General features: G+C 38.3%; 2 protein-coding genes across 8 annotated transcripts; one reads left to right on the forward strand and one right to left on the reverse strand.

Moving 5' to 3' along the window:
* Positions 1 to 1,871: 1,871 nt before the first annotated feature.
* Positions 1,872 to 12,728, forward strand: si:dkey-182i3.11 (toll-like receptor 3). 5 transcript variants are annotated; one of them, XM_027147641.2, is made up of 4 exons: positions 1,872 to 1,931; positions 7,851 to 7,923; positions 8,592 to 8,750; positions 8,952 to 12,728. In XM_027147641.2, exon 4 carries the CDS (start codon positions 8,968 to 8,970, stop codon positions 12,490 to 12,492), a length of 3,525 nt encoding a protein of 1,174 aa, XP_027003442.2. In that variant the 5' UTR covers positions 1,872 to 1,931; positions 7,851 to 7,923; positions 8,592 to 8,750; positions 8,952 to 8,967; the 3' UTR covers positions 12,493 to 12,728. The 5 variants fall into 5 exon arrangements, with proteins under 5 accessions (XP_027003442.2, XP_027003445.2, XP_047676803.1 ...); XM_027147644.2 differs by having other exon boundaries at positions 1,893 to 1,931; positions 8,646 to 8,750; XM_047820847.1 differs by lacking the exon at positions 1,872 to 1,931 and adding an exon at positions 2,040 to 2,163.
* Positions 12,729 to 12,916: 188 nt separating this feature from the next.
* LOC113643406 (gastrula zinc finger protein XlCGF57.1-like) lies at positions 12,917 to 19,011 on the reverse strand. 3 transcript variants are annotated; one of them, XM_047820828.1, is made up of 6 exons: positions 18,736 to 19,011; positions 17,061 to 17,262; positions 16,366 to 16,445; positions 16,180 to 16,279; positions 15,820 to 15,859; positions 14,113 to 14,895 (listed from the first exon to the last, which is right to left on the reverse strand). In XM_047820828.1, the coding sequence occupies exons 1-6, from the start codon at positions 18,859 to 18,861 to the stop codon at positions 14,868 to 14,870; spliced, it is 576 nt and encodes a 191-aa protein (XP_047676784.1). In that variant the 5' UTR covers positions 18,862 to 19,011; the 3' UTR covers positions 14,113 to 14,867. The 3 variants fall into 3 exon arrangements, with proteins under 3 accessions (XP_027003446.2, XP_047676783.1, XP_047676784.1); XM_027147645.2 differs by lacking the exon at positions 15,820 to 15,859 and having other exon boundaries at positions 12,917 to 14,895; positions 18,736 to 19,006; XM_047820827.1 differs by lacking the exons at positions 15,820 to 15,859; positions 16,366 to 16,445 and having other exon boundaries at positions 12,917 to 14,895; positions 18,736 to 18,985.
* Between the last annotated feature and the right edge of the window lie 2,409 nt (positions 19,012 to 21,420).

Raw genomic sequence — 21,420 nt, forward strand, 5'->3', positions numbered from 1 at the left:
AGTAAACCAGCAGAAAAAAACATAAAAAGACAGTGCTATTACATTTTAGATACACAGAAACAAATATATAAAGTAGAGTTTCAGCATATTTGAGCACAAAGACTATTCCATCTATTAGAGGTAATAGTTAATAGTACATATTCAATAGTTTGCTAAATTCACTTGATATGTCTTTCCATTAATGTAGACACGACTGCAGTGGTACAGGTCTGGTAGAGCATCACAAAAAGGGTCAGTCAATATTTAATGATGTCTGTGGATTGCAGGCCATTATGTAACCCAGTTACGTTCATATTGTTTACTAAACATTACAGATTCACTAAATATGTTTTTAACAACATCAGCAAAAGATCCCAAATGAAACTACAAGGTGTTGGAAAAATATTTTTTCTGCATTCATAAGTGCATACATTTCAGCTTAGTAATATGAACACAAAAACATAAAGGGGAAAAAACAAAGTATTTTGGCCGAGTTAACACTATTTATTTTTTTTCACTATAAATCAAGGATGACATTCTGCACCGCAATTTCAAATTACTTATAACAGTCCTCAGTCTTATCTACTGTAATCTGTGGCTGTAGCAAATATGGGTCTGTACCATGAAGTTAATTAGAGAGTAATATTAATTAACTAAATATACAGTGCACGTTCTTACCGATAGAGGACAGTATTGGACAAGTTTCCTTGCCATTTTCTTCCACTTCCTCTGTGTATCTGTTTGTTTAATAATCCGAATTTGACTTACTATTTCAATATGGGTTATTTCCATAACCACTTTAAGGACATTGTTAATTGGTTAGATAACCCTAGTTAAAACTGGGGAACTGAGTTTCTATTTATATGCAAGATAAAAACCTGTGAAGCTGATACAAGGTCATAAACTGCTCTTTATATTGTTATATAGTTAGAAGAAAACATATGCCTATATATAGCTTACAGGAAAATGCCTGTGAAAAATGACAATGAAGTCACTTCAACAGCATGCTGGGCGTGCAATGAAAAATCTGCTTCCTGCTACCCACCTCCCCCATCCTGAGAGCCACGTTTTTTGCTTTAGGGGTACAAAAGTCTATTTGGAATATCCAAAGGGCCATCAATATACACAGAATAACCCATAATGACAAAGCAAAAAAAAAAATTGGACCAAAAACTAGACTATCTAATTTCAATTATACGTCAGATTAGAAGGATTCAGGTCCTTCATTTAGACCTTTGCAGAAGCACAGTTGTAGCAGTTACAGCTTATTGAATAGGTTTTTACCAGCTTTGCACACCTAGATTTAGGCAGATCCTATCAAGCACAATCATATCAGACAGGGAAAGTCTGTGAACTGCTAACACTAATCTTGGCTTTGACTTGAAGACATTCTGAGCCAGTGACTCAGCTGTTTGAACATCTAGGGCCCCACCTAGCCAGCAGAACAGAGAGGAGTGTTGATGCATGCCTGCCTTGTACCCCAAGAGATGGTGGGATCAACCGAGCAATGCTTAGAGAATAGGAGAAGGGTGCAATGCAGAGTGTGTTAAGTAAAGTAGATGGATACTGCTCCACTTCTGCTTTGTAGGCAAGCATCAGTGTTTCAAATCTGATGAAGGCAGCTACAAGAAACCAGTGGAGAGAATGTAGCAATGGGGTGGTGTGGAAGAACTTGGGAAGACTGAAACAAGTCATGAAGCTGCATTTTGGATCAGTTGCAGAGGCTGAATGTGGAGGCTAAGGGGCAGACCTACCAGGAAAGAGTTGCAAAAGTCATGTCTTGAAATGGGACTGAAGCGAGTGAACAAGCACCCGAGTGGCCTCTGTCAATAGAAATCCTTCTTATGTAAAGGAAATATCAGCATAAGCATGACAATTTAACATTGAGAGAGGGCGCTGTTGAGCAGCCAATGGAGTAAGACGTGTGATTTGAGACTCCTGCAGAGTTTATGGTAATTGTTATTTTATATCGCAATTTGGATTACCTTTTTGATATATTCACCCCTGGGATATTGTGTTAAAGCCTTTTTTCACCACTTGGACATAATATCATGGCTGGTAAAACAGCAAAAAACCCGTGCCACCACGACCCAACAACTGAGGCCTGCTACACAGGTAGCGACCCCGGACCCTGGGGCTCTGTCTTCACCCCGCAGCTCCACCTCTCCCAGGGAAGTCGCCCAGGTAATTGATGCGGAGTCCCTGAAGCGAGAACTGCTAATCTCTTTAAAGCAGGACATTGCTGAGATTTTTAAGACCGAACTTCGTGCGGCACTGGGTGATGATTTGTCCACAATTAGAGCTGACCTACAGTCAGTAAAAACACAGTTGGTGAACGATAAGGCCGCTTCAGACGCAGAGTTGGCCGCACTCAGAGGTACAGTCGGAGAAATGGGGGATTCTCTCTCCGTCTGTACTGATGATGTAGCTGAGCTTAAAAACAAATTCGCACGTTTAACCGCGGAGTTTGTTTCACTGCAAAATAAGTGTGAGGACCTCGAATCTCGGTCGCGACGAAATAATATTAGGATAGTCGGGATTCCTGAGGATACCGTCATTAACAATACAGTTGTCTCTACCCTACTTAAGGAAACTTTTAAACTTGATGAAACACCGCTGATAGACCGAGCACATAGAACCTCTCAGCCGAAGCCCAAACAAGGTTAGCGACCGCGCACTGTTATTGCCAGGTTTCACTATTATAGCGACTGTGAGAATGTTCTACGGCGTGCCAGAGAGAGACGACAAGAGGCTGTGGGTGAAATAAAGATGTCCGTTTTCCCCGACCACACGGCCAAGGTGGCCCGGGATCGAGCTGCATTTAATGAGGTCAGGAGGCAATTGCGCGGCCTGGAAGGGGTTCGTTATGGTCTTTTCTTTCCGGCTCGTTTGCGGATTACATATAAAGGCGTGGAAAAAGACTTTGTCTCTGCAGAAGAGGCCAAGAAGTATATAAAAACGATGAACATTGGGTAGCGTTTCAGTTTGCAGTAATACGGCAATATCGGTGTGTGTTTACTTCCTGTTTATGGGGTTTACATTAATAATATTGCCTAATGTTCAGTATTAAGACTCTGCGGGAGTTATCTATCTCTCTACTGCAGCTTAGTCTCAGGCTATTCTCCGAGTTGATGTCACAATCACGTGGCATCAATGTTTTTTTTCTCTTGTTCTTGTATAGTTGTCTTTTTTTTCTTCTTTTTTTTCTCTCTTTTCCCATTTTTTACTTTTTCTTTCTTTCTTTCTTTCTTTTTTTCGGGGTGTGTATATGTTCATGGGGGTGTGTGTGTGTGTGTGGGGGGGGGGTGTCCTGGCCATTTGGTACTATTCATGTGCACTTAAATGAGTACTGTTCGTTTCACTAGCTGGAATATACGTGGCATGAGTAGCCCATCTAAACGTGGTAAAATTTTTAGCCATTTGAAACGGCTTAATTCCGACATAGTGTTTTTGCAAGAAACTCATCTCAAATCTAAAGATCATTATAGGCTGCAGGTTTCTTGGATAGGGCATGTCTTTCATTCTAACTTTAACTCTAAATCAAGAGGAGTTGCTATTTTGATCAATAAAAATATTCAGTTTCTACCTACTGATGTTATTGCTGATAAAAATGGCAGATATCTTATGGTTGTAGGCATGTTAATGCAAACAAAGGTGCTGCTGGTAAATATCTATGCACCTAACTTTGATGATGTTGAATTCGCCAACAGATTACTTAGTAGCATACCTCATTTAAATTCTCATTTATTGATTTTTGGAGGTGATTTGAATTGTGTACTTGACCCAGTGCTAGATAGATCTAGTTCACGACCAATATCTCAGTCAGCTATGTCAAAATCCTTTTCTGACTTTATGAATCAGAATGGGTTGGTTGACCCTTGGAGAGTTCGTAACCCTTTAACTAAAAAATTCTCCTTTTTCTCTCAGGTTCACCAGTCATACTCAAGAATAGATTATTTCTTCATAGATAACAGCTTGAATTCATCTGTTACTGCCATTGATTATTCAAGTATTTTAATATCAGATCACGCACCACTATTTCTGGATATTCAGCTGTCCACACAGAGATCTACTCCCCCACTTTGGAGATTTAATTCTCTATTGTTGGCAGATAACAAATTTTGTGAATTTCTGTCCACTTCTATTGATGAGTTTCTCCTTTTCAATCAGAACGAACTTACATCATCGTCTTTACTTTGGGAGTCACTGAAGGCTTTCCTTAGGGGGCAGATTATTTCATACTCTTCACATTATAATAAAAAACATAAGACCAAGCTTACAGAACTCACTTCTGCCATTGGTATCCTTGACCAAGAATGCGCATCCAATCCCTCTCCAGAACTGTTTAAGAAACGTCTTAACCTTAAGACAGAATTTGATTTGATCTCCACTAAGGAAGTAGAGCGATTGTTATTACAGACACGCGGCACTTACTATGAACATGGGGATAAAGCGAATCGACTATTGGCTCACCAATTGAAACGTCAATCTGCCTCACGTTTGATACCTAAAATTAATAATAATGTTAATGTAATTGTTACAGACCCGGTAGAAATTAATGCCACGTTCAAATCATTTTATACCTCTTTGTATAAATCCGAATTTCCGGATGATATTGATATTATGAATCAGTTTTTGGACAATCTTGAAAACCCTACCATTGATTCTGACCATGTACAAGAACTAGATGCCCCACTCTCCCTTGAAGAAATAAAATTCTCAATTAAAGCGATGCAGTCCAATAAAGCCCCGGGACCTGATGGGTATCCTATTGAGTTCTTTAAAAAATTTGTTAATAAATTAGCACCTCTACTTTTGTCAGTGTTTAATGAATCCTTGGAAAATGGTTTGCTCCCAACTACTATGACCCAAGCTTCGATAGCTCTTCTTTTGAAGAGTGACAAAGATCCAACTTTGTGTGGTTCCTATAGGCCTCTATCTTTGTTAAATGCTGATGTTAAAGTTCTGGCAAAAACTATAGCTCTGCGCTTAGAGAGAGTGTTGCCCAGCATTATTTCTGAGGAGCAAAACGGTTTTATTAAGGGACGTCATTTATTTTTTAATACTCGCACTCTTTTAAATATTATTCATACTGTACATTCCGAAACGGTACCTGAGATTGTGATTTCAATGGATGCCGAAAAAGCATTTGATAGGGTAGAGTGGGAGTATTTATTCGCTGTATTAAAAAAATTTGGTTTTGGTAATAAGTTTATTGGTTGGGTGAAATTACTTTATACATCACCTCAAGCCAGCATTCAAACAAACAATGTGCGTTCAGAGTATTTCCCATTAAAACGTGGGACACGTCAGGGTTGCTCTCTCTCTCCATCTTTATTTGCCTTGGCCATTGAACCATTGGCCATTTCATTACGATCCTCTACTTTATTTAAAGGCGTCACTAGGAACGGCATCGAACACAGACTATCATTGTATGCAGATGATTTGTTGCTCTATGTATCAGACCCTGTGTCTGGTCTACCTGGTATCTTGTCCACTCTTGATACATTCAGCTCCTTTTCTGGATATAAATTACATTTTCAGAAGAGTGAATGCTATCCAATTAACACAACTGCTTTGCAACTTAAGCATATGGACATGCCCTTCAAAATCAGTCCCGCTGGATTTAGATATCTTGGTATTAATGTGACACGTACATTTTCAGGTCTTTTTTCTGCAAACTTTACTCCACTCGTAACTAAGATGAAGTCTGACCTTCAGAGATGGAATAGTCTGCCTTTGTCTCTGATTGGGAAGATTAATGCTATAAAAATGAATGTTCTGCCTAAATTTCTTTTTTTATTTCTAACAATCCCATTGTTCTTACCTAAACATTTCTTTGACTCATTAGATAAAACGATTAATGCTTTCATTTGGTCCGGGGGATGTCCCAGGGTGCGTAAGTCATTACTCCAGAGATGTAAGTCTAGCGGTGGTCTGGCACTACCAAATTTTCAGTTTTATTACTGGGCAGCACACATCCATAAGATACGGTGCTGGGTTGAGTCACCTCATTTAGCATGGTGTAAGTTAGAAGCCCAGTCATGTTCTTCCTCATCCTCTATACCTGCTCTTATATACTCTTCTCTTCCAATAAAAATTTCTTTGTATGTTAAAAGTTCTGTTGTGTTTAATACTCTAAAAATCTGGTATCAATTTAGGAAGCGTTTCAAGTTTGTAACTGCTTCTCCTTTAGGTCCATTATGTAGCAATCATCTTTCCCCCCCTTCGTGTCTGGATTCTTTTTTCTTAGTGTGGTATAGTAAAGGTATACACTGTCTTCTTGACTTATATTCAGAGGGACTTTTTCACAGTTTTGCTAATTTGTCGTCATTGTATGGGCTACCTGCCAGCCACCTCTTTAGATATTTTCAAGTTAGGCATTTTGTTCAAAAATGTTTTCCTGGCTTTCCCTCAGCACCACCTCTCCAACACTGGGAAGGTTTGCTTACGTATAAATCACAAGGAAAAGGTGCTGTTTCTGAGATTTATAAACATATTCTGGATTTCTGTGACCAAACTACCTCCAAAACAAAGGCTGCTTGGGAAGGAGAGCTGGGACTTCAGCTTGGGGACGGGTGGTGGGATAGTGTTGTGAATGGCTTTGGTAATGTTTCGTGTGCCCGTCTCGCACTTATCCAGTTTAAGGTCATTTATAGGGTGCATTTTTCTAAATATAGATTGTCTCAAATTTACCCAGATGTCGAGGACAAATGTGACAGATGCTCTAACGCACAATGCCACCTGAGTCACATGTTTTTCTTCTGTCCACAACTATATAATTATTGGTCGGGTTATTTCAGCACGATGTCCACTATTCTGGAAGTACATTTGCAGCCCTGCCCATTGATTGCTATATTTGGACTTCCAGATGAAGCATCTCAGTTAAACTACATCCAAAAAGAAGTTATTAGTTTTACATCATTGTTGGCCAGACGTCTCCTTCTTCTTCAGTGGAAGTCCTCTGTCCCACCATCTCACTCACAATGGCTAAAGGATACAGCATTTTTTATTAAGCTTGAGAAAATAAAATATACGATAAGAGGTAATACCTCCAAGTTTTTTCATAAATGGCAATCGTTTATTTCATATTTCATGGGCCTTCAGGTTTTGCTGGATTAGGTTTTTCTTCTTTTGTAAATTTTAAATGACTTGTATTCGATAGTTAAAAAGGGCCAGGACCTGGGGTAAGCGGGTGGGGGGTGGTTTGTTCTTTTCTTTTTCTTTTTTTTTACTTTCTTTCCATTATTGTTATTATTGTTGTTGTTGTTGTAATACATTTACTTTACTCCTTTTTTTTTTCTTTCGATGAAAAACTAAAATGGGATTGTGTTGTTATTTGACTTTGTTTACAATAAAAAGACTTTGCAAACATTGAGAGAGAGAGGAAAAACATGGACCACCCAAGGTTACATGCAATGACAGATAATGAGATATGAGATTTTGCACGAGACACCTGGTCACCTGGTTTAAAGGCAGCATACAGTAAAAACTGAGGCACTACACTTACATTTTTGCCATTTTGTAGATGCCTTTATCAGGAGCTATGTACAAAAATCTCTATCAGTGACTACATCAATAGTGGCTCACAATGGCTCACAGACTCACATAGCACAATTTATATACATGTTACAATATGTATGTGTGTATACAGTATATATATACACATATATTACATATACATTAAATATATTGTACCCTGAGTGCCAGAGGAGCTGAGAAATAGGGCAATGTAGAATGGTAACGTAGCATCCCAATCACACCATCTTGTGGCTGGTAATAAAAATACATTAGAAAAATATAATACAATGTTTGACCATTTGTTTGTACCTGGTAACCTTTTTGTTTTCTTTGGGTCACGGTGGATCCAGAGCTTATTCTGAGGTGATCCTGATTCCATGTGAGGTGGGAATGTACCTTGGATGGAGCACCAGTCCATCGCAGGTCAACATGCACGTGCATGCACATGCACATGCACACACACAAACACACACACACACACACACACACAAGCACAGTCACACCTTTTGGCAATTTGTTATTTTGCATTTATTTTAGTAGGAAAACGCAGTGAGATTAGCAGCCATACATACAAGTATACATAAAAACATTGTACAAACTAATTAATTAAAATATAACATTGTACAAACAATATAACATTGTACAAACAAATTAATAAAATTATTTTAAATTAATTACAATATAATACATTATATAATTAGTAATAGTAATACTAATAAATATCAGTATTTCACCAAGTCATTTAGAATACTTTTTAAATAAATTTTTATTTTTATTTATTTTATTTATTTTATTATTTTTAAAGCATGCAACCCTCTGCACCACCACCCTGCCCTGTTTGCACATACAGGATTAAACCTGGCACAAACAACACTAGCAGTAGTGACATGATAATAAACACACAATCAGGCACACTAAACATTTCCCTTCATAAACCTGATCATTTTTTCTCCCCATACACTATGTACTGTTCAATTATTACATGCAAGCACATTATCTACATAATGCATTGTAAGCATTTCTGCACTGCATATCTTAGCATTTTAATGCCTTTTCTACATCATGCTTTCCTCTTTCCTTTGATGTGGCAGGAATCAGGTACATTCTTGTCGAAGCTGTCATCAGTGGTTTTTCTTCTTAAATAGATGTAGACGTGCTTCCATATGCACACAAGCTTTGCTGAGTCTGATTTCCTTTCTTCGAATACTCTGAAAAGCTTTGGATACTGAACAATATATTGCAATACATTGGTAAGTTTTACTTTGAAACTATATATACATTCATATGTATATAACATATACATAAAATCTTAGTCTGTATTTCAATATTCAATATACTGCATTACTATCTAATTACTAACGAATGTGAAAATGACTTGGCACTTGAAAACATGCATTTATTTATTTCCTGATCCGAGATCCGCACTGAAGTGTTGTTTATTTTGCATTTAGGTCAAAGTTTTGAACCATGCTTACACACGTCAGTGTAATCATGACCATCGTTGCAGTGGCTGATGCTTGTGTAATGGCTTGTGAGTGTGTTGATAACACCACAGTCACTTGTTTAAACAAGAATCTGTTGGAACTGCCTCTACCTTTGCAAGGTACCAAGTTCCTATTGGTTAGTAACAACAGGATCCAGGCTCTTCCCAGAAAAGGTTTAGAAGAGTTACATGTACTTGATCTTACCAACAACAACCTTAGTAAGTGGCTCACTGGTGCTACCAGACTACCAAATATGGTAAACCTTACTCATCTGCATCTAAGAGGAAATGGACTTAGTACTTTTATCACTGGAGTGTTTCAAGAACTGAAGAATTTGACTTACTTGGACCTCACTGAAAACAATGTTAAAATTATCCCCCAGAAGTTCCTCCAAGGTTTGAGCAAACTCCAAACTCTTAGTTTAAGCTTAAACCAGATACATACCCTCTCCTGTGGAGCTTTTGAAGAAGCATCTGAACTTAGGGAGCTCCACCTGAACAGTAATAACATAGAGGTGATAGATACGTGTATGTTTAAAAACTGTCAGAATCTAAACAGGCTCTTCCTGTCCAACAACCGTTTGAAAAGTGTAAATCAAGGGACCTTCCGAAGTGCCACTGGCCTGGTTCACCTTGATCTCAGTAACAACATGCTTACCATTGTTCCCACTGATGCCCTTCAAGACACCTCTAATCTCACCAGCCTCTACTTGCAGAAAAACTCCATCATGTATGTTCCAGAAAATGCATTCTCTGGATTATCAGCGTTGAAAAAGCTGTATCTGTACAGTAACCGCATTGATTTTTTGGCTGTGAGCTCTTTCAGTGGTCTTTACCAGCTTGGTGAACTAGACTTGAGTCTCAACCAGCTGCAATCTCTCTCCTTGCAACAATTTCAAGATCTAAGAAAACTTGAAAAACTTAATCTATATAGCAATGCATTCACATTTCTTCCAAATGACCTGTTTAATAATTTGAAAAAACTGAAGGAACTAGAGCTTGACAGAAATAATATTCAAGTCATCACACCAGATCTATTTCAGCCACTTTCAAAGCTCAGGGTTTTACAGCTGGACAATAATCATATCTCAGACGTCAACCTATCCTCGTTTGCAACAATGAGAAAGCTTAAACACCTGGATCTAAGCAAAAATCATTTGACAAAAATTTCAAATAGGATTTTACAAAATGAATCATTGCCACTCAATGGTGCCCAGCACCAATCCTCACAAGGGGGTCCTGAACTTAGTGACCTTAACCTGAGCAATAATAAAATTCAGGTGATAGATAAGCACGTGTTTGAGAATTACACCAATTTGAAGAAACTCTTTCTGTCCAACAACCATTTGAAGAATTTAGAGGAAGGGACATTCAGGGGAGCACTGGTCCTAATTCACCTTGATCTTAGTGAAAACAGGCTTACATTTGTGCCCATCCTTGCACTTAAGGATACCCCTAATCTTACAAGTCTATTCTTGCAGAAAAATGAAATTACATTCATCCCCAAAAATGCTTTTGCAGGACTGTCTGCACTAAAGAAACTAGACTTGAGCAATAATGCCATTTTAAGTTTAGATGAGAAGTCCCTGATGTCTCTGTTCAACCTTGTGGAGTTAGATTTGAGCTTCAACCAACTTAAAACTCTTACAAGTGCACTTCATGACTTGGCAAAACTGAAGATCCTTAAATTGCACCAAAATGCTCTGGTATCACTTCCTAATGGTGTGTTCAACAATTTGATGGAATTAACTGAACTACGACTTGATAACAATTATATATCTGACATCATAACTGATCTATTCCGTCCACCAACTAAACTTCAAGATTTAGACATGGATAGTCATCATATCTCTGGGTTTAACTTATCCTCATGCACAACACTGACAAACAACCTCCAGAAAAAGATTTTGCAAGAAACTTCCAAGGATCTTTTCAACATTACACTGCCTACCAGAGATAATGTGAAATCCCTAGCCTCTGATGCCAAACGTAGGGAGCTGTTGATCAGTAATAATGCAGAGCTGATCGATATGAACTGTACCACCGCAATCAGGCACTATAATTCCAACAACCACTTAAGAAGTGGAGAGAAAGGAAAGCATTCAATGAGATTGACTGATCTTGATCTTAGCAAAAACAATCTTAGTACTATCCCCAGTGGTGCCTTTAAGTATACTACCAATCTCACTAGACTCTACTTGCAGAAAAATGCTATTGACTTTGTCCCTGAAAAAGCTTTCTCTGGACTATCTGAATTGAGAAAATTGGATTTAAGCAAAAATCAACTCATTATTTTGCATGAAAACTCCTTTATGGAACTTTTCCAGCTTTCTGAACTAGATTTAAGCTTCAACCAGTTGCAGGATCTTCCATCAAATGTTTTCCAAGACTTGGGAAACCTGGAGGTTCTCAATTTATATCACAATGATCTGGCATCACTTCCCAACATCTTGTTCAACAATCTGACCAAATTAAGAGAATTAGTGCTTGAAAGAAATAATATCACTGTCATTGCATCAGATCTATTCCACCAATTGACCGAACTCAGAGAATTACAGCTGGACAACAATCACATCTTGGAGCTCAACTCATCTTTATTTAGAACACTGACAAAGCTGCAGCGAATCTATTTAAACAACAACATTATTATGAGAATTCCCAATCATTTTCTACACAAAGCACAACATCTGAAAGTGCTACATCTGATGAACAATAATATTTCCTCAATTTTACAGTTTGCTTTCAAAGGCCTTTACAGACTCCGTTCTCTGAGGCTCAGCAACAACAGCATTTCTGTTCTTCATGCTGACATGCTAAATGGTCTTGATGACTTACGGGAGCTCGGGCTAAATATTAACCAGATAGAGAGGATCCCAACTGGGTTTTTTGCAAGGCTTCAGAACTTGAGAACACTTGACTTGGCCAACAATTTTTTGGGTTCCCTGTCCAGTGAGGATTTCAAAGACTTGACAGCATTAAGAGAGTTATATCTGAGTTTCAATAAACTCGATAAACTACCACATAACATTTTCAAGACACTGGGCAGATTGCAGAAACTCTTCTTGCAAAACAACCTCCTGTCCTACTTACCCCCAACAGTGTTCTCTTCTTTAACCTTTTTGCAAGAGCTTGATTTGGATAACAACAAGCTCCAGCATCTTGCCACTGTACAATTTCAAGGCCTGAAAAACTTGAAACAACTTGATCTTAGATCAAACCAGTTAAAGTCATTGGATGAAGGGACCCTAAGGGAACTGATAGCACTGAAATCCATACATCTCAGCGCAAATCCATGGGACTGCACTTGTGCATCTATTATGTATGTCAGGACATGGATTCGTAAGAATAGTCAGTTAGTAAAGGATAGCACCACCTGCTCTAGAAATCTCTCTCTTCCTGTCTCAGACATACAGCATTGTGTAAGTGCTGCATATTTCTCTGTATGTAAACCACAAACACAGATAATAACCACCATAACAGCTGTCATTCTTATATTCTGTGGGACTTAGGTTTTTTCTGCAAATTGCTATTGTTTCCTTTTGCTATAATGCAAAAGATGCATCGTAAACTCAGCCTTAATGTGCAAATGATAAACTGTACAACAATGCTGTAAAAATGTGACTATGATGTGACTCTCAATGATTCAGTAACAATTTTTATTTTAGCCACAAAAATGGCATCTTGTATAACCTTTTTTTATTGACCCTGCTTTGTGATCATGTGCATTAAATGCTATACAAATGAATATATTTTACTGTGCTTGTGTCTTTTCAAAATACTACTAGAGAGAATATTACTAAATACAGGTCATGACCACACACCCAGCCACCTACCCATGATGCAGTCTGCAAAAATCTGGGACAGGAAATATTAAAACACTATGTTTTTTGTTGTTGACATAATTATGAATAAAACATCCTTAAAACACCAGGCTTTATACTTAAACTTGTTCTTTATTCATTCAGTAAAATGTCATTTCAGGAGTGTACATGTCAGAGTTATTTTAAAGTGCAATTTGAATTTAAAGTCAGTGACTTAAGGCACACAAAGAAACATTTTTAACTCATGATATGCATTAGTGGAAGAAAGACATAGAACTGAGCAGCTGTAAAATTTCTTTATAAACAATGCACATAAATTACTAAACATATGCATTAAGAAAAAAATATTTGAAGAGATTTGCAGATTGACATACTCTCTGTATTTCTATAAATAAGTGCCCATGTTCTGGGCATAACTTAGCTTTCTCTAGGTGTTCATGAAAATTGTAGCATGTACAGATTTTCTATAGCTAATTAGTGATCAGACAAGAAACAAACAAACAAAAAAAAATTCTGGCAGGAACAACAAACCAGACAAGCATTAGATGTAAAATAAACCACAATTCTCTGCATGCTATGTTGCATGAATGTCAATGTTGGCTCTTCTGCTACTGAACTTTGACTAATGCCATAGCATGTATTTTTTTTTTTTTAATACTTTTTACACAGGCACACATTTATGATCGTTGTAATTCCTAACATAAGCATACTTCTTCCCACATTTCTCACAAGAGTATGGTTTAATACCAGTGTGCATCTGCATGTGTGCCTTCACACTGTTTGGCTGGCTAAAGCTTTTCCCACAAACTTTGCAACTAAATGGCTTTTCTCCAGTGTGAACGCGACTATGCCTCCGTAAATTTCCCAATAAGCTAAAAGACTTGCCACATATTTCACACGTATGTGGTTTTTCACCCGTATGAATAAGCATATGCAGCTTAAGTCCATTTGGCAGACTGAATCCTTTTCCACAAAGCAAGCATTTATGGAGTTTTTCATTGGTGTGTAAAAACTCATGCATTTTCAGATACGCTTTGTTAACAAAAGTCTTTTTGCATAGCTCACACTTGAAAACATTTACCCCAGTATGACTCTGTTTGTGTGCATACAGGCCAGACATACTGCTGAATGTCTTGCCACACACCTTACAGTTAAACGAACGGTCTTCAGAGTGAAGCTTCTGATGCATTTTCAGAACATGAGATGAGCTGTAACATTTCCCACAGACTTCACAGCAGTGAGGGTTCTTTTCAGCCTCATGTGTCCACATGTGATTTTTCAGGGCATAATTATACACAAAGGTCTTTCCACATGTCTCGCACATGAAGGGTTTGGCTGTTCCATGCACTGGCATGTGTTCCTTTAGCGAGCTCATCTGACTGTAGCGCTTACCACAGATCTTGCACACATGTGGCTTTACGCCCAAGTGTTTAAGGATATGTCTTTTCATATTTTCCCTATGACCAAACGTCTGGCCACAAGTTTCACACGTGTGTGGCTTCTCTCCAGTGTGGACAATACTGTGCTTTTTTAAACTGGACTGCCTCTTGAAACCCTTGTCACACAGGCTGCACTTCCAGGGCTTCACTTCTGAGTGAACCCTCTTGTGAATGTGGAGGGTGCTGGATTGAGTGAAGCGTTTCCCACATGTCTCACACTGATATGGTTTTTCTTCCGTATGTAGTCTCTGGTGTGCCAGCAAAACAGATTCTAGAGTGAAGCCTTTTCCACACACGCCACAAAGATACGGCTTTACGTTTAAATGGATGAGTTCGTGCTTGTCCAGATTGACAAAGCTTTTCCCACATGTTTTGCATGGATGTGCCTCTCTCTTCTTTTTACCATGCGACAGGAGGTGTTCGTTCAGTGCTTTTAAAAATCTGTATTTATTCCCACACACATTGCAGGTGTGATGCAGTGTTTTGGAGTGTACTTGCTTGTGCCGCATTAAGTAACGCTTCATTGTAAAAGTCCTTTCACATACATCACATTTATAGGACGTGTTCTTCTTCAGCTTGGCTGGTTGAACAGTGGCTTGTACAGCTGGAGTAATTACAGCATTTTTAGCTTCGACAGCAAGAGAGTCTGAATCTGTTGTAAAGACAAACAACAATGATGTGCAGTTTGCATACTGATGGAATGCACCTCTATAACATGCTTCTGCCAGACAGCGTAGCACATTTTGGGTCAAAATATTATCCAGGATCCAACCTTTAGCAACAGCAAGCTGTTGTGTAAGTACTCAGTTTGTTCTAAATTCAGTTACCTGTCTTCCCAACATATTACACAAGCTTACAGGACATTTGAATATAGCTAAGATGTATGCCTTTTCTGCAGAATCATCCTTATGATGTCTCTTATTAGAATAACTAAAGAGAATAACTTTAGAGAAAGTGTCAGTAGACTAATGGAATGGCCTTTTACTGTTGTCGTCTAGAAGCAACATCACTTTAACTTTAACATAGTGCCCAACAGTGGTGTTTAATTCTTTGCTAAATAAGAATTACACAAGTTTGTGCACTTAGACTGGCATCCTGTCTAGGGTGTACCCTGTCTTGTTCCCTGAGACTCCTGGGAATAGGCTCCAGGTTCCACACGACCGAGTAGGATAAGCGTTGTAGAGAATGATGGACAAATGGATGGACGGTCACTAAATAGGTTCTAGCATAAAGACAGTGCCCACAGTAACTTGTATTTTTATATATATAAAATATATCTGGGATGTGGTAGCCTAGTGGTTAAGGTGTTGGGCTACCAATCGGATGGTTGAGAGTTCGAATCCTATGTCCACCAAGCTGCCGGTGCTGGGCCTCTGACCAAGGCCCTTAGCCCTCAATTGCTCAGTTGTATAAAAATGAGATAAAAATGCAAGTCGCTCTGGATAAGTGCGTCTGTTATATGCTGTAAATATATATATAGAATTTTATTTGAGGAACCACTATACCACTTGTGCTGATGACCTCCATTGAAAACAATACTACATTTTTGACACATGTTTTTGCTCAGGATACACACCTGGGTTTGGATTTGTGCCACGCTGCCCAGTAGAAAAGTGCTAAACCAATAGCACAAGGAAAAATAGACCCAAGGTAAAGTACAGACCAATCTATTCAGTTCATATTCAAAACTCAAAAGTGTGCTAGAATGTGCTTTTGTGCATAGTAAAAACTAAAAACATCCTACCAAAAAAATATATAAACCAATTCACTATGCATTAAGCATATTTTTGTTTTATAACTTTTGAAGGAGCTTTTATAAGTTCCTTCATCCCAATTATTTTATGTTCATAAAAAATTAATGGACTGATTTATTGCTGCTGAAAGCACTGTTCCCAGTCTAAAATAAAATAACACATCCTGAAACAAAAGCATTCACCTTTCATTATCAAGATGGTTTGGTTCTTTTCTCCATTTTCTTCCATTTTCACAGAAGAGCTAATGGCTGTCGCCGATTCAAGCTCCGAAGTGGCATGACACTACAAGGAACAAAAAATACGGGATAAATATTGATAACAAAATATCATAGAAAAATCAAGATCTTAAATCTCTGCTACGAACAGACCTCATGGTCTTCGATTACATCTTGCTGTGGAGTTAAATCAGGTGGCTTTTCCCCAGTCACTAGAAGATATACAGCTCCTCCTGGAACAGTGTGGCACGGCACAAAATATGCAAAAAGTGTCTGAGATGTGATATGTGATATACAACAGCCGCTCTATCACTCAGAACATTCACATAATGTACATGCAAAGCATATGATGCTAAACTAAAAAAAAAACACACAAAAAGCAGTACAAACACATTCCAAGCTTCCTTACTTGATTATCTCACTCTCACTCACTCATTTTCTACCGCTTATCCGAACTACCTCGGGTCACGGGGAGCCTGTGCGTCATCGGGCATCAAGGCAGGATACACACTGGACGGAGTGCCAACCCATCGCAGGGCTCACACACACTCTCATTCACTCACTCACACAATCACATACTACGGACAATTTTCCAGAGATGCCAATCAACCTACCAGGCATGTCTTTGGACCGGGGGAGGAAACCGGAGTACCCGGAGGAAACCCCCGAGGTATGGGGAGAACATGCAAACTCCACACACACAAGGCGGAGGCGGGAATCGAACCCTCAACCCTGGAGGTGTGAGGCGAATGTGCTAACCACTAAGCCACTGTGCCCCCCTTACTTAATTATGAAGCATTTTATTCTTTAAGACATGCAATTAACACGCAGATAGAGAAAAGTCCTACCAGATATTGTAGTTTGAGCATATTCGGGTTGTATAGATGATTCCATCAGCTCGGGCAGACTTTGTGCATTTCCTGATCTTTCAGTTAAACTGGCCAGATCCACTGCATTGCACTCCTTCTCTATGCTGCATAACTTGTACAGAAGGCAGATTTTTCGTACCGCCTCCTTCACCAAAAACTCCACGATGGCATTAAGCTGTGCCTGTTTTTGAAAAAACACTTAATAACAGCTGACAAAAACACTATACATTATGTAACGGAGTTGTCAAAGCCCATTCTAATTCAATTTTCAGTTTGCTTTTAGGAAATAGTGCTCAAAATGTTAAACAGAGGAAACCTGAAGTAGGATCATTTAATTAAAGGAACCTTCCTACTCCGATTGCATTTTTAGCTAATATTATTATTTTGACAAACATTTCATATAAAGGTTTTTTTTTCAATCATTGAAATGAAAAAAATTATTAATTAATCTGGGTTGGTCATTATGTCCAGTTATTTCCATTGCATTCAAAGTTCAGGATTATTGTCAACTTTAGTGGTGAGTCAAATATTACAAACCCACGAGAGTGGCAAAAACAAAAAAGTAGAGTAAGAACAATAAAAATCCCAAGTGCTGCTAAAGGAGTATATATAAATATATTTATATTACAGAATCAGTTTCTGTAACTTTTGACATATTGGTTTGACAGGTTACTTCACTTCATTAAAATGTATGGTCACATTTTAAAGACTTCAACCTCAAATATCAGTATGACCAGGATGTGTGTTTATATGTTGTGGGAGTGAAGTGTTTGTTATGGTGACAATGTGCGAAGTTTCCATCTGCTCACATGGGACACACTGTGATGAGCTAATATTCAGCTTGATGATAATGGACATGAACTCCAGTGTTTGTGCAAATTACACAAAATTAAGGATGCAGAAACTGGTGCCAAGGGGGAAAAGTTGTTCAGTATTCTATTAAGAAAGGATAAAGTGACTGTTGCCTGAATGCATTGGAATTAACGTGTTATGTGCTTTGCTAGTGTCGTCTTCAGATAGGTTATTCATTTCATTTACGGCATCTAGCAGACATCCTTATCCAGAGTGACTTACAATCTGTTTCGGTTTATACAACTGAGCAATTGAGGGTTAAGGGCCTTGATCACGGGCCCAACAGTGGACGTGGGATTCAAACTCATGACCTTCTGGCCAGTAGTCCGACACCTTAACCACTAGGTCACCAAAGTTATTGTACACAGGGCACTTTACATCATCATGTCTATTCATTTTATTTGGGTAAACGTCCTGTACTTTCCATCAGGGCTCAAAAAAAATCCACCAAAACTTTCAGTATGAACTAGTGACTGGAATTCCGGATCAATTCAGGGAGTCTACGAGTCGGTACAAAGAACCGACACTTCGGAGACTTTGAATTTGTATAGCTGTAGCCATAGATATATCTGTAGCTCGATAGTTATGAGTATACGATTCGGTTCAAAGAACCGACACATCAGAGACTTTGAATTTGTATAGCTGTAGCTCTATAATTCATAGTTCTATAAAAATAAATAAATAAAAATAAAGTTGAAGCGCAGAAAAACGCCACTAGTTTATGTGACTACACGTAGTGCAGGTATCCCGTCAACTACACAATACTAGACAACATTTAACCTGTTAACATTTCTAAACTTACCAGCTTGACCTCTTCCTGTGTATCTGTGTTGTCATGATAAACCCTGTGAATCCCAGCACGGGCTGTGTCCGCTAACAGCGTCATTATCGACACGGTTTGGCTCTGAAACAGTTCATACCGAGACATTGTGCCTCAATATAAATGTTATTTTAAATTTCTAACGTTTTTTTTTTTTTTTACTTGACCCAGAAGCTAATTTGCTAACGCTAACGACGTTGCTAAATGTCGCTAGTTACACATCTCGGGAAGGCCAAAGATTTCAAACGTCACATCCGCTTTCAGCGTGTGTGAATTTCAAAATAACAGTTTGTGCAATACGAAATATTGCACTGTCCGTGCGAATGAATATTTTTCTGTTAAAAATATCTTCCTGTTTCGTACATCCTTTGTCTAAACCGAATAATGTTGTTAGTATTATAAAGAAGGCATATTATAATTAGGCAGAAAATCATGTGCACTGTATGGCCAAAAGTATGTGGACAGCTGCACCTCAACCACGTGTTCTTACCCAGTTACCAACATTTTTGAAGCACACACTCGTCTATAGGATGTCTTAATGCTGTAGCATTATAGTTTCCATTTACTGGAACTAAAGGGTTCAAACATGTTCCAGCATGACAAAGACATCGTTCTGTACAGAGCCCTGATCTCAACCCTATTGAACACCTTTGGGATGAACTGGAAGGCTGACGGAACCCCAGGCCTCCTCACGCAACATCAGTGTCTGATCTCACTAATGCTCTTGTGCCTGAAGGAACACAAGATCTAACAGCCACGCTCCAAAATCTAGTGAAAATCCTTCCAGAAGTGTGGAGGTGATTATTACAGCATAGGATGTTTATTCATTATTTATTATTTATGTATTGATTATTCATCAGGGTGTTTAAAAAGCAGTAAGCGTGTGACAATCAGGTGTTTTGACTATATAATGTGTTAGTACAATAGGATGCATTCTAATGAAATGTAGACAGAAAAGAAACTAAACATTTTCTCTAAAATTTTTCTAAAATAATAAATTATTATTAGACGTATTATTTTAGTAATCGACCACTTAATCATTGTCAGGCACAGAGGATCCAGAGCCCACCCAGGAATCATGAGTAGAAGAAGCCTTTATTATTGCCACATATACATCACAGCACAGTGGAATACTTTTCTTCACATATCCCAACTGAGGAGGTTGGGGTCAGAGTGCAGGGGCAGCTATGATACAGTACCCCTTGAGCAGGGATGGTTGAGGGCCTTGCTCAAGGTCCCAACAGTGGCAGCTTGGCAGTGCTGGGGCTTGAACCCTGATCCTCCAATCAACAACCCAGAGCCTACCACTTGAGCCACCACTGCCCTACAGAGGTGGGGTTACACCTTGGAAGAGACACCACTGCACACCAGACATCATTCATGCACAAAATTAGACACCCAGTAATACAAGCAGCAGTTTATTGTATCGAGTCCTCTTCTCAGCATGTTTTTACGAATTTCGGAGAAAACACACAACTGTAAGAAACCCACACAGTCACAGTGAGGACATGCAAAACTCCTGGAGCTGTGAAGTAGCAAAGCTCCAGTGTGCTGGCAATTTGAAATAAATGTAAACTTGAATGGTCTTTGCTTTCTACTCAATTCTAAACATCTCTATGTTTCTGTATAATCCTTTAAATGTGTATAAATCTATACATATATATATTTTTTTACACCAGAAAACTTATATTTAGTTTGCAATCAGTAACAGATAAAATGGCGTAATACAGATTCCTCTAATCTTCCTGTTGCTACATACTGTAGAGGTTGTGTTTAGGAAGGCTATCAGTATAGTGATGCCTATCTACTTCTGTTCAGTTATTTTGTTTCATCACAGCTGTTATATTGCTGTTATTCTTGCTCTAATTTATCACTAGGATTATTTTTTACTACCTTTTCTACCTTTGAGTGTATATCAATAAGCTGTTTGTAACACTGGATCAAGTCTTTCTTATTGTGCACTTCATTCAATTTCATTAAGCACAAATAAATATTACTGCAGTGATATAAGAACCAAATGAGGGCAGTAGTGTACATGACATTTGTTCTAATACTACATTGAAGTGTTGAAAATTTTCTGGTCATTCTCATGTCTTGCGATGATTTTGATTTTGAAGTAAAATTTTGCAATGTATCTGCAATGTCTTAAAAAAAATCTCGACCAGGTTAGTTTAAGTTTGTTTAAACATATTTTGTTTTCATTTTCTCACACTCTTAATACGAAGATGAAATCAAGTCACAAAGGCTGAAAATTTAAAACTCTCCATAGACACCTACAACTCCGTATTCAGATAGAAACACTTTAAGGAGCTTGCAGTCTGACTAATTCTTGTATTTATAACCTTTTGACCATGTTGTTTTTCATCTTTGTATAAAAACATTTCCAGCCTCCACAATACAGCACATTTGACTGAATTATCTTCCCCCTAATGTCCAATATATTATGTTAGTAGACTTATATTCTAGACATATTAAAAGATATAACATTAATATCACTGCCAGTTGACGTGAATAATATTAATTATCTCGTGACCTGTTCCACCTGTCGATGGATGGGATATATTAGGCAGCAAGTGAACAGGACTAGTAGTTTGATGTTCGGAACAATGTTCTGCTGGGAATATGATACTTTGACATGTATGACCTTTCTCAACATTGCTGCAAAAC

This window comes from Tachysurus fulvidraco, chromosome 11, assembly GCF_022655615.1.
Source record: "Tachysurus fulvidraco isolate hzauxx_2018 chromosome 11, HZAU_PFXX_2.0, whole genome shotgun sequence".
In the NCBI taxonomy this organism is placed as follows: Eukaryota; Metazoa; Chordata; class Actinopteri; order Siluriformes; family Bagridae; genus Tachysurus; species Tachysurus fulvidraco.

Excerpts from the sequence above, each read along its gene's own strand:
- si:dkey-182i3.11 (XM_027147641.2), top strand. The coding sequence starts at position 8,968 with ATGCTTACACACGTCAGTGTAATCATGACCATCGTTGCAGTGGCTGAT.
- LOC113643406 (XM_027147645.2), bottom strand. The coding sequence starts at position 18,861 with ATGTCTCGGTATGAACTGTTTCAGAGCCAAACCGTGTCGATAATGACG. Across the intron at positions 16,446-17,060 it reads TGCTCAAACTACAATATCTG|GAGGAGCTGTATATCTTCTA; the intron begins GTAGGACTTTTC and ends ACACTGTTCCAG. Across the intron at positions 16,280-16,365 it reads ATGTAATCGAAGACCATGAG|TGTCATGCCACTTCGGAGCT; the intron begins GTCTGTTCGTAG and ends TGTTCCTTGTAG.